Consider the following 13,789-nt stretch of genomic DNA (forward strand, 5'->3'; position numbering starts at 1 on the left):
ACGGCTGGAGCGGAATCAGTGGAACGGTATCAAACACATCAAACATGGTTCCGTTGCCATTGGTAACGGCTGGAGCGGAATCAGTAGAACGGTATCAAACACATCAAACATGGTTCCGTTGCCATTGGTAACGGCTGGAGCGGAATCAGTGGAACGGTATCAAACACATCAAACATGGTTCCGTTGCCATTGGTAACGGCTGGAGCGGAATCAGTGGAACGGTATCAAACACATCAAACATGGTTCCGTTGCCATTGGTAACGGCTGGAGCGGAATCAGTGGAACGGTATCAAACACATCAAACATGGTTCCGTTGCCATTGGTAACGGCTGGAGCGGAATCAGTGGAATGGTTTCCATGTGTTTTATGCCATTCCATTCGCTCCGTTCCAGCCATTATTATGAGCCGTCCTCCCCTCAGCAGCCTGAAACTGAGAGCTTCTTCTTGTAGACAGCCAGTCTGTGACTTGATGATGGAAGATCACAATCAGTAGGCCTACTTTATGGAGAGAAACAAAAAAAACATAAAGCCCTTATTAAACTCCTGATTACACCTTTATGTCCGGTTTATCTGATGACACACAGTCCTAAAATCTCTTTCTGACACATTTACACACCAGATCAGAAGAGAACTAAATAAAAAAACGGATAAATGAATTCAATTCAAACCTGAGTAACATCTTTCAGTAGTAATAAGTTCAAACATCACAAAATCACATTACTGAGACCAGAAAAGAATAATATATAATCCTAGTAAATATCCAGGTCCTAACAGCCCGTATTCCTAAATACTACACTACATCTGACCAGAAATACCTAGGTATTTGGTTGGATGACAAGTTGTCCTTTAAAGTTCAAGTCGTGGATAAAAAGCTGTGATAAAATTGAAATTGTTTTTTTCATTTTAGTAATAAGGCTTGCTTCCTGCTTATGGCTAGAAAGAAGTTTGTCCAGGCCACGTTTCTCTCTGTTATTGATTATGGTGACTTGTTGTATATGGATAGGTTAAATAAAAAATGAGAACCCTGAAGGTGGTCATTTGGTTGTTTTCTCCTGTTTCTTCTCTTCCTGTATAGAAGGACATCAGTGCTGGTTGAGAATGCATCCCAAATAGTACCACATTTCCTCTATAGTACACTACTGTTGACCAGAACCCTATGAGGGATATACTGTAGGCCTATTTAGGGAATAGGATTCCATTCAGGACACAGTCAAAATAGGAAGTCTGTTTCAGAGCTAAGATGGAACACAGAGCCATATGTTTAGTGTCTGCGTTCTCTAATGGTGTTCTGTGTTCTAATGGGTCCATTCATATCAGCTCCTGGTCGGAAGCTAGTACGCTAATAGCTCTGACCAGAGCTTCTACAATCTGAGAAATGGTCAAAAACCTAAAGGACTGCCCATCTCTCTCTCTCTCTCTTTCTATATTGCATTCATTACACTCAGGGATTTTTCTGCCGTTAAAATCCCTTCAGGGGGAGGGCAGCCTTTTAATTCAGGAAGCCTAAATCAAAGAGTTTAAAAAAAATAATGTATACAGATATCCTTCAGGATGGAAAAACACTCAATATAAACGTGAACGGCTAACACCGGATATAACGTATGTAGGAAAGATAATGGACCTATATCTTTTTTTTTATATAATCTTTGAGAACTAACAATCACCAAAATAAAAAAATCTAGATATTAAGCAGAGAATTGAAATTTCCAAAACCAATTAATTTAGTAGTATTGATTTTGATTTTGAGCAAAAGAACACAGCATTATGTGTTGGTAGAATGCATATAATTGCAGGAAATTAGCTTTAAAACGGTCAATTCTCTCACCTTTATGGAGAAACTTATAGAATTGCAGGAAATTGGCTTAAAAATGCACAAAAATAAATCTGCTCTGCCAAGATGGGGGACTCTAAAATGTTCAGCCACACCCTACACAGCCACTTTTTGATCCACAAAATGCCCTGACACTGCCATAAAATGCCCTGACACTGCCATAAAATGCCCTGACACTGCCATAAAATGCCCTGACACTGCCATAAAATGCCCTGACACTGCCATAAAATGCCCTGACACTGCCATAAAATGCCCTGACACTGCCATAAAATGCCTGACACTGCCATAAAATGCCCTGACACTGCCATAAAATGCCCTGACACTGCCATAAAATGCCCTGACACTGCCATAAAATGCCCTGACACTGCCATAAAATGCCCTGACACTGCCATAAAATGCCCTGACACTGCCATAAAATGCCCTGACACTGCCATAAAATGCCCTGACACTGCCATTAAATGCCCTGACACTGCCATAAAATGCCCTGACACTGCCATAAAATGCCCTGACACTTGACACTGCCATAAAATGCCCTGACACTACCATAAAATGCCCTGACACTGCCATAAAATGCCCTGACACTGCCATAAAATGCCCTGACACTGCCATAAAATGCCCTGACACTGCCATTAAATGCCCTGACACTGCCATTAAATGCCCTGACACTGCCATAAACAGGTGACCTAGCAATCTTGACCTTACATAGTTTTCTTGCGAGACCCAACAACTAATAGGAGGAGCCAGTTTCAAGCAGTAACCCAAATGAAATCATCTGTAACACATCAGTGAGGTGAGGCGTTCTTCAAACCTGGTCCAAATCTGGTTAAAACCTAGTCCAAACCTGGTCCAAACCTAGTCCAAACCTGGTCCAAATCTGGTTAAAACCTAGTCCAAACCTGGTTAAAACCTAGTCCAAACCTGGTCCAAATCTGGTTAAAACCTAGTCCAAACCTGGTCCAAACCTGGTTAAAACCTAGTCCAAATCTGGTCCAAACCTGGTCCAATAGGGTGTGCATGTTTTTTGTTCAAGCCCAGCTATAACAGACATGATTCAACTAATCAAAGGCTCTCGTTTCAGTACTCACCTCTACAGATCCATTGTTGTTGGCCTGGTTCGGAGTGGTAGTGTGTCGCGTGTACTGTTTAAACTGCTGCAGGCTGTCCAAAACAGCCTGTTTGAGCAGTTCCCCTCTAGGTGCGCGGACGCACCCCTCTCCGGGTATAGACCTCAGCTCCTCCACACAGGAACGCAGTCGGGCCAGGTTACCCCTCACCTGCTGGAGTGGGGGAGAGGGATGGAGGAAGGGGGAGACAAATAATGTGGGGGTTGGAGAGAGAGAGAGAGAGAGAGAGCGCAATGATTTATTTACTTCATTACCTTGCCACCATTCTGACTCACATATAAGTCATCAGGCATGCATCTTTTAAAGAGAAGAGAGAGAGAAAAGAGAGAGATAACACAACACACTTCTCTCTCCCTCCTTCCCTCTTACCACGAATGGCAGCAGACATTCATGCTGTCTACTCAGAGCGTAAAGGCTAAGCAGGGGCAGTCTACAGGGTCCGTCCAGACTACAGGCCAGAGTCAGGAAGTTATCCAAAGCCTCACACAGCGTAGTACCCGTCTCTGACCACCAGGGCGGTGACGCGTCCACGATCAGAACACGGGGCGGTTGCCGTGAGAACAAGGAGGGGAGGCACACCTGGAAGGAGGAGGAGGGGGGGCCAGAGCGGTTCCTTGCGTCCATGGCAACAACGGAATCAGGATCTAAACAAAACAATAGTAAAGGAAAAACAAGGATGAAGCAAGAGGAAGACGGTAAATCATTTGTTGTGTAAAGTTACAATCTGGGATTCATTTTTGGAGGGAAATGTCTGCCCTGCCACTTGCTTTGGTATATACACTACCTTTGAAAAGTTTGGGGTCACTTAGCACATTTTTTGTCCATTAAAATAACATCAAATTGATCAGAAATACAGTGTAGACAGTGTTAATGTTGTAAATTACTATTGTAGCTGGAAACAGCAGATTTTTTATGGAATATCTACATAGGTGTACAGAGGCCCGTTATCAGCAACCATCACTCCTGTGTTCCAAAGACACATTGTGTCAGCTAATCCAAGTTTATCATTTTAAAAGGCTAATTGATCATTAGAAAACCATTTTGCAATTATGTTAGCACAGCTCAAAACTGTTGTCCTGATTAAAGAAGCAATAAAACTGTCCTTCTTTAGACTAGTTGAGTATCTGGAGCATCAGCATTTGTGGGTTCGATTACAAGCTCAAAATGGCCAGAAACAAAGCACGTTCTTCTGAAACTCGTTAGTCTATTCTTGTTCTCAAAAATGAAGGCTGTTCCATGCGAGAAACTGCCAAGAAATCTCGTACAACGCTGTGTACTACTCCCTTCACAGAACAGCGCAAACTGGCCCTAACCAGAATAGAAAGAGGAGTGAGAGGCCCCGGTGCACAACTGAGCAAGAGGACAAGTACATTAGAGTGTCTATTTTGATAAACAGATGCCTCATAAGCCCTCAACTGGCAGCTTCATTAAATAGTTCCCGCAAAACACCCGTCTCGATTTCAATAGTGAAGAGGCGAGTCCGGGATGCTGGCCTTCTAGGCAGAGTTGCAAATTATGGACAGACAAATCTAAGTTTGAGTTGTTCGGATCACAAAGAAGAACATTCGTGAGACACAGAAAAAAATGAAAAGATGCTGGAGGAGTGCTTGGCGCCATCTGTAAAGCATGGTGGAGGAAATGTGATGGTCTGGGGGTGCTTTGGTGGTGGTAAAGTGGGAGATTTGTATAGGGTAAAAGGGATCTTGAAGAAGGAAGGCTATCACTCCATTTTGCAACGCCATGCCATACCCTGTGGATGGCGCTTAATTGGAGCCAATTTCCTCCTACAACAGGTCAATGAACCAAAGCACAGCTCCAAACGATGCAAGAACTACTGAGGGAAGAAGCAGTCAGCTGGTAATCTATCTATAATGGAGCGGCCATCACAGTCACCGGATCTCAACCCTATTAAGCAGCTTGACCGTATGGTACGTAAGAAGTGCCCATCAAGCCAATCCAACTTGTGGGAGGTGCTTCGGGAAGCATGGGGTGAAATCTCTTCCGATTACCTCAACAAATTGACAACTAGAAAACCAAATGTATACAAGACTGTAATTGCTGCAAATGGAGGATTATTTGACGAAAGCAAAGTTTGAAGGTCACAATTATTATTTAAATAAAAAATATATATATTTATAACCTTGTCAACTATATTTCCTATTTCCCATTTATTTTGCAACTAATTTTCATGTATGTTTTCATGGAAAGCAAGGACATTTCTAAGTGAACCCAAACTTTTGAACAGTAGTGTACATGAAGGAGAGCAGTCATTCATCATGAAAAGGATGTTACAGTTTGGTGAGCCTGGGGAAAGTCCCCTCTTGCCCGAGAGCTCCAGCTCTACTCTCATTAACTATCTCACCCATGTCGTTAAGAAGGGGGAACCCCGCCATTATGACAACATGAATTACCCCTGACTGTCTTCATCACACTAAAGATACGGAGGACGGACACGGGGGGGGGAAGTAATTGGGACATATAGGGAGTTTTCAACAGTCAGTCAGTCGATCCATCAATCACGAAACAGATAATGCTTAGTCAAAGTGATGGTGAAATAACAGTGAGTCAAGTCCTCTCTCACACACACACACACACACACACACACACACACACACACACACACACACACACACACACACACACACACACACACACACACACACACACACACACCTGAACAAATCCTTAACATTTTGAGCTGGAAACGAGGAACAAAGAGGAGGAGAAAAGGAGGAAGAGCTAGCATCCTTAGATGATTATCACAAGAGGCACACAACTTATCCCTTATTGGATTCTCATTTAGCTCACAGCTGTGACCAAACAACAATGAACAAGACTGTTATGGCTGGTCAAAAGAAGTGCACTAAATAGGGAATAGGGTGCCATTTGAGATGAAACACAAGACCGTTATGTGACACTGAGGTCAGATAGAGAGATAGCTAGAATCAGAGGTTTAAATAGGGTCAGATCAGAACATTCTGTTATCTATCCTTTCATTCCAAATGGCACCCTATTCAGTGTACTACGTTTGACCAGGTAGCCTGGTTAAAAGTTGTGCACTACATAGGGAATTAGGGTGCCATTTGGGACGGAACTCTGTGTTCTATCTGTCCTGTTCTACTGTTCTATATACCCATGTGACGGAAGGATCCTCTCTCTCTCACTGTGCCTTCAGGCAGACGTTTATAGTCAACAAGACTGGCGTGATGACAAAAGGACACATTGTGTGTGTAGTGTGTGTGTGTGTGTGTGTGTGTGGGTGTGTATGTCTCTCTCTCTCGCTTGCACGCAACATGCAGGCACACACACGCACACACACAGCCTGGTAATTTCAATTGGTGCGTCATTAGATGAGTAGTATGATCCAAGGGCAAAAGACAAGATTTAGGAGGGAAGAGACTGATAAAAACGGGCGCTGTTACACACACCATCAAAACCCTTGCCGCCCCCGCAACTAAAATCCTTATACTGTTATAAGCATTTAGCAAGCTAGCTATGCTAATAGAAACGCCCTGGTATGGAAGGATGTAGGCCTGTAATTAGGAGATGACAGCCAGGTCAAGATGAGGGAGTAACGCTGAGCTCCACTACACCCCAAGGGCCACCTTCAGTTGTCAAAACGTTGCAGATATAAATGTCATGAAATGAATAGAGCTGATGTGATTCATTATTCTACATGTTCTACGTAGCCTATTTCTATATGAACGTTCATAAAAACGTCCTGCTGAACTCGGCCAAGATCTCTGATCTGTTTGTGACTGGAATCCATATAACTCTTAACAAAGTCTGGAGTGCTGAAGAACGGTGTTATCTGTCCAGAAATACGAAATAAACTACTTTTGGGGGACACTGTCTACCGCCAGACTACCAGCCAGCTCATAGTAGCGTTTTCCCCACCAAACAAAATGTAACATTAGTTGGAGAACATGCAAGTCAGTCTCATAGCTAACGTTAGCTAGATAGCTAGCTAGGTACTTGTTAGCAAATTTACCTTACCTCTGAAATTTACTTTTCTTTTCGTGTTTCTTATTGAATTCCCTGTCCTTGTGTATGTTCTGGTTATTTAGCCAAAATACACATTAGTTTTAGCTGTTAATTTTATTTATTTATTTAATTTAAAATAACGAGGTTATTTTCAGATTGTTTGAAAAGTAGATGTGACGTCACGTCTCGCGCTCTCTCGCCAAGGCAGCTGCGCGCGGGCAGGAGGCACGCTGAACTGAAAGGTCACAGCGGGATGCCAAATATATTTCATTCATTATTATAAACCATTTGTCATAAATAGCATTACGATTGAGTCTAAATATGTGTGTTTTTACTATACTGTTTATGTTGTCATTAAAAGACAGGCGGGGATAGGCCTGCGTTACAGTAAAACAGACTTCCCCGACTACTACTAGTTAACTAGTCAGTAGTCTGATTGGATGAAGGTGTGACTGGAGAATGCACCTCACCCTTTTCCAATAAAACGGTTCTCTCTCCCAGTCATCCGTAACTGAAGTTCAAATCCACTTTAGCAGGCCATGGGGAGAGGGAAAGATGGGGACAGATCTGCTACTCTCTCTACCAATTTCTTGTCACAGGTAGGCCTAGAATTATATCTGCATGACATAAATTGACTATAAGCTTATGGCACAAAACTTCCCCAGCTTCCCTCTCTCTTTCTCTCTCCGTTCCTCCCCCTCACTCTCCATTTCTCTTCATCCCTTTTGCTCCATTCCTCCCGCCTCTCTTTTCATCCCTGTCTCTCCATTCATCCTCTCTCCATCCCACTCCTTCCACCCTTTCGGTATGCCCCCCCCCCCCATCTCTCCATTCAGCCACTTTACCTTGAAGTAAATGGAAATAAGACATGGAAATGATGGCAGCATCTGAGGGAATGAATGAATAGTTTAGGGAAAAAATAATGTTTTATTTCAAGGCCTGGAAAACTCCAAATCTAAAAAGGGCTGTGTCGCATATAGCACCCTATTCCCTATTATAGTGCACTACTGTTGACCAGGGCCCATAGTGCTCTATCCACATTGGAGAACCCTTTCGGGTTCCAGGTAGAACCCTCGATTAGTCATCAAAAGTAGTGCACTATAGGGGATTGGGTTCCATTTGGGACTCAGCCGAGAAATCCTTCAGATTTAACCCTTCAAGTTCTATTCCCAATCATAAAGGTCCTCTAAACACACACACGCACGCACGCACGCACGCACGCACACACGCACACACACACACACACACACACACACACACACACACACACACACACACACACACACACACACACACACACACACACACACACACACACACACACACACACAGACAAGACCACTGATTGGATGAAAGGCAGCCATTTATGCGTGAAATATAATATATTCAGTTAGTTTTCCCACATTTTTTCCCTCCTTTATAACTTGGGATATGTTAAAGTGTACAAGATTAAGTGTTGCACAAGTTTGGTAAGAGGCTTAGATGAATGCTGGGTAGTGTGAAATGAGAGCTGACACACACACACACACACACACTTACAGAATGACTCCGAGAGACATGTAGCATGCACATCTGTTTGCTGGAGATAAGAAGTGTGTGTGTGTGTGTGTGTGTGTGTGTGTGTGTGTGTGTGTGTGTGTGTGTGTGTGTGTGTGTGTGTGTGTGTGTGTGTGTGTGTGTGTGTGTGTGTGTGTGTGTGTGTGTGTGTGTGTGTGTGTGTGTGCTAAATGAACATCCTCTTTGATCCTAACAGAATCACTCTGACGAATTTGTCTCAGCAGAAGTCCTGATTCGGGAGGCTCAGTGTGTGTGTGTGTGTGTGTTTGTGTGTGTGTGTGTGTGTGTTTGTGTGTGTGTGTGTCTCGACATGGGTGTGGATTAACGTTGCTGAGAGCAGCTTGACAAGATAAAGATCACTGAATTCAGAAACCTTTTCTCATAACCTGCCCTCATGAATTATTCTGTTCAAGAAGTTACACCTACTAATAGATTAAACTTTGTCTTTCAGCTAAATTAATGTCCACTTCCTACTGTTAGTTTGAAACCTTTTAGCATCTACCTACTTTCACCTCACCTGAGCGAGGCCTGGAAGCCAAAGCTATACTCTTAGAAAAAAAGGGTTCCAGAAGGGTTCTATCTACCAATAGGGACAGCCGTAGAACCCTTTTGGAACCCTAAGAGTGGAGCTTTGGCTTCCAGGCCTCGCTTCCAGGAACCCTTTGGAGAAAGAACCCTTTTTGGTTCCACGTAGAACTCTTTTGGGTTACCTGTAGAACCCTATGTGTAAAGGGATCTACATGGAACTCAAAAGGTTTCTACCTGGAGACAAAAAGGGTTCTTTCTCCAAAGGGTTCTCTTATGGGGATAACCGAAGAACCCTTTTAGTTGTTTAAAAAAAAAATATTTAACCAGGTAGGCCAGTTGAGAACACCTTTATTTAACCAGGTAGGCCAGTTGAGAACACCTTTATTTAACCAGGTAGGCCAGTTGAGAACACCTTTATTTAACCAGGTAGGCCAGTTGAGAACACCTTTATTTAACCAGGTAGGCCAGTTGAGAACAAGTTCTCATTTACAACAGCGACCTGGCCAAGATAAAGCAAAGCAGTGTGACACAAACAACAACACAGAGTTACACATGGAATAAACAAACATACAGTCAATAACACAATAGAAAAGTATATATACAGTGTGTGCAAATGAGGTAAGATAAGGGAGGTAAGGCAATAAATAGGCTATATTGGTGAAATAATTACAATTTAGCAATTAAACACTGGAGTGATAGATGTGTAAGTAGAGATACTGGGGTGCAAAGGAGCAAAAAATAAATAACAGTATGGGGAGGAGGTAGTTGGATGGGCTATTTACAGATGCGCTATGTACAGGTGCAGTGATCTGTGAGCTGCTCTGACAGCTGGTGCTAGGTTCTAGATAGCACTTTTCTTCAATGAGTGTAGAGACCTTCAAGGCCAGTATATATTTAATAAATCATTAAAGTGGTAATGTTCCTTCAGATAGGTCAGTAACCTCTTTGCTAAAGGGTCGTTCCACCTCAAAAAGCAAAAGAGGATTTCAACACCCACCATCTCATATTGTTCTGAAATTGTTTCTGTTGTTAGAAACATATAAGATTAGCATTCCTGCAACATTAATTTGTTGACATTTAATTTGATCTCTGAGAAATTAATAAATTAAGCTAATTAACTGCACCCCGTTACAGTTGATTGGTTTAATATAAAATTCAATAAATATCAGTGGCGGTTGGTGCCGTTTAAGATGAGGGAGGGCACTTCATTTTCTTCATGAGATATGGCCTTATTATTTCTATTACATCATGTTGGATGACTGTCATTCATATTCCATTCACCCAGTTCAATGTAACAGCGATAGGTTTAGGATACTGTCATTCATATTCCATTCACCCAGTTCAATGTAACAGTGATAGGTTTAGGATACTGTCATTCATATTCCATTCACCCAGTTCAATGTAACAGCGATAGGTTTAGTCATTCATATTCCATTCACCCAGTTCAATGTATACTGTCATTCATATTCCATTCACCCAGTTCAATGTAACAGTGATAGGTTTAGGATACTGTCATTTATATTCCATTCACCCAGTTCAATGTAACAGCGATAGGTTTAGGATACTGTCATTTATATTCCATTCACCCAGTTCAATGTAACAGCGATAGGTTTAGGATACTGTAATTTATATTCCATTCACCCAGTTCAATGTAACAGCGATAGGTTTAGGATACTTCATGATAGAGCTGGGCGGTATACCATATTTTACTATATACCGGTATTTATGGACGGACCGGTTTGGGTTTTTACTTGACCTTCTATAACGTTATTTGAATGTTTGGTTTGTTAGATGTGATACGCTGTGCGTAAGTCCATTTTTATAGTTTACTCCGCTAATTGAGTCATCTCTCTCCACTCTCTCTCTCTCTCCACGCCGCTTTCCACACAGACCTAGTCCCTCCCCCTGTCACTCAAGGAAGGCATTTGTTGTTGCTTGACCACGAGACACTTGTGTTCAGTCTGCATGGTCAACGCAGCACATAAAACAATGTTGATGATAACAATGTTGTTTCCACTTTGATCTTAATATAAATCCACAAGCGTTCTATAATTACAATATTAGTTTGTGTGTCTTACATCTGCAAACAGCTAGTTTGTATTTTCTTAGCAAGTTAAGCTAAATTGTGTTAGCCACTAATGCTAATCGCTGATACCAGTACTGGTGGAGGCTTAAATCAGTGTAACCGATGTGAAATGGCTAGCTAGTTAGCGGTGGTGCGCGCTAATAGCGTTTCAATCGGCGACGAGGGTGTCAGTTGTCTATGTGTGCAGAGGGTCCCTGGTTCGAGCCCGGCAAGGGGACGGACCACAGTTAAACTGTTACATCAGCATGTTGTTTCTAAATCTAAGAGGAATAGGCGACGCATGAATATGTCTGCTATATAAATAAAGATTTAATTTAGCCAAAGATTATAGGGTCCCCTAGGAAACACTAAACATCACTTTGATTCCTACCCTGTCACAATAACTTGTCCATGGCATTTTCATTCGTTGTCATGTCAACCACTGTATTCAAAGTGCCCACTATTATTTATATTACAATAATTATATTTTGGCCATATCAACCTATTACATGACACTCAAACTTCCCCTATACCCATCATGAGGTTGCTACAACCTAGCCTAAGAATTAAAGTTTGCAACGTAGTCGAGAGACAAATTTGAGCTGACAGACTGTGACACATGGACAGACAGTGACACATTCAATACCGCCTTGCACAATCTTGACTGCATCTAGCTGATGTAATCATCAGTCCAACAGTTTTAAACGAGAGTTTCTATTGGACACGTTTTTCAACAGAATCGGAAGAATGAATAACTCCCCGATCAAAGTGTGAACACAGTTCACTTTCATAACAGTCACATACAAACAGCTCGTTGTATTCCTTCTCGCATCGAAGTGCTCTCCTCCTCTAAACTGTTCCCTTTCCTTGTGGACTTATTGTACATTCACAACACATCAGCTGTATGTGACCAGGTGAAAAAACCTTTCCAAGCCAAACCATATCATAACCGCTACACACAGTGTAACGCTCGTCGTCCTAAGGAAGAGTGGGCCAAAGAACAGCGTGGAAAGTGTTCATGATCTTTATTGTCAAGAATCAATCAAACAAAAATAACAAATAAAAAAAAATAACAAATACAAAACACGATGAAGGTTCCGTCAGGCACAGATACTAAACGGAAAACACCCCACAAAACCCAAACGGAAAATGACAACTTATATATGATCCCCAATCAGAGACAACGATAGACAGCTGCCTCTGATTGGGAACGACACTAGGCAAAAACATCAAAGAAATAGGAAACATAGATTCTCCCACCCGAGTCACACCCTGACCTAACCAAACATAGAGAATAAATAAGGATCTCTAAGGTCAGGGCACACAGCCTTCATCGTTATTATTTTTATTATATTTAATATACCATATTATCTAAAGTAACGTAATAGTCAACATAGCTAACAGAACTAACACGTTAGTAAACCTGCTACAATCATGCAGGAACATCAAAGTGATCAGTCTGTGAGCAGTTTATCAGTTACACTGGCGGGCCCCTGGTAGCAATAAATTAGTTATACCAAAAGCTTACCTTGAGTTTGAGTGTTGTGTTGGAAAGTCCTAGCCAGCTAGCTAACATATCATCCCTCTGTTTGAGCTGGGTGTTTGAGTAGACTAAACTAGCTAGCTGGCTGCATTTGCTAGCTAAGTAAGTGAAAATAAAATGACTCTTTCAACTTCTCCTTCATTTTGGAAGAAATGAATATGTTCAAAACATCTAAACTATTGAGTCAACTACTCAACATATATTTTATACTCTGCAGTGCTAGCTAGCTGTAGCTTATGCTTTCAATACTAGATTAATTATCTGATCCTTTGATTTGGTGGGCAACATGTCAGTTCATGCTGCAGAACTCTGATAGGTCTGTGGACGTCCTCCAGAAGTTGTCATAATTGCTGTGTAAGTCTATGTAATGGGGTGAGAACCATGAGCCTCCTAGGTTTTGTATTGAAGTCAATGTACCCAGAGGAGGACGGAAGCTAGCTGTCCTCCGGCTACACGATGGTGATACCCTACAGAGTACTGTTGAGGCTACTGTAGACCTGTAACAAGTGCGCTGAGAGTCGGGAAGCAAGTTCGGGAAGCAAGTTGAGTGTTTTAATAAATAAAATAAACAATGAACACGAAACACAAACAACGCGCCGACATGAAAACAGAGTCAATAACATCTGAGGAAAGAACCAAGGGGAGGGACAGATCTAGGGAAGATAATCAAGGAGGTGATGGAGTCCAGGTGAGAGACAGATATAGGGATAACTTGCTTTGGCAATGTTAACACATGTTTCCCATGCCAATAAAGCCCTTGAATTGAATTGAATTGAAATTGAATATAGGGAAGATAATCAAGGAGGTGATGGAGTGCAGGTGAGTGTCATGAGACAGAGTCAATAACACCTGAGGAAAGAACCCAGGGGAGAGACAGATACAGGGAAGATAATCAAGGAGAAGATGGAGTCCAGCTGAGGGTCATGAAGTTGCGCAGGTGTGCGAACGATAGTGACAGGTGTGTGGGATAATCAGCAGCCTGATGACCTAGAGGCCGGAGAGGGAGTAGACGTGACAAGACCTTCATTGCAAACACAGTGTGTTTTAATCAATTATTTAAGATGGTGGGTGTCATGGCTTGCTGTAATAACATGGAAGGACCCTTCAACCTTCAGTTGTCATGAAAGGACAGCAACAGTGAACTCATTCAACCCCAG

The 13,789-nt window shown here is 42.1% G+C and overlaps 1 protein-coding gene across 2 annotated transcripts in view; it reads right to left on the reverse strand.

Annotated features, from left to right (window-relative positions):
• Positions 1–7,117, reverse strand: part of LOC124007920 (meiosis 1 associated protein) — a 72,635-nt gene extending 65,518 nt beyond the window's left edge. For both annotated transcript variants that reach the window (XM_046318799.1, XM_046318798.1), the window contains exons 1-3: positions 6,952–7,117; positions 3,325–3,599; positions 2,917–3,108 (exon numbers count right to left, since the gene is read on the reverse strand). In XM_046318799.1, coding sequence (XP_046174755.1) covers positions 2,917–3,108; positions 3,325–3,579 — 447 coding nt within the window. In that variant the 5' untranslated portion in view covers positions 3,580–3,599; positions 6,952–7,117. The remainder of the gene's footprint in view (positions 1–2,916; positions 3,109–3,324; positions 3,600–6,951) is intronic.
• Between the last annotated feature and the right edge of the window lie 6,672 nt (positions 7,118–13,789).

Source organism: Oncorhynchus gorbuscha, linkage group LG21 (assembly GCF_021184085.1).
Source record: "Oncorhynchus gorbuscha isolate QuinsamMale2020 ecotype Even-year linkage group LG21, OgorEven_v1.0, whole genome shotgun sequence".
NCBI lineage: Eukaryota > Metazoa > Chordata > Actinopteri > Salmoniformes > Salmonidae > Oncorhynchus > Oncorhynchus gorbuscha.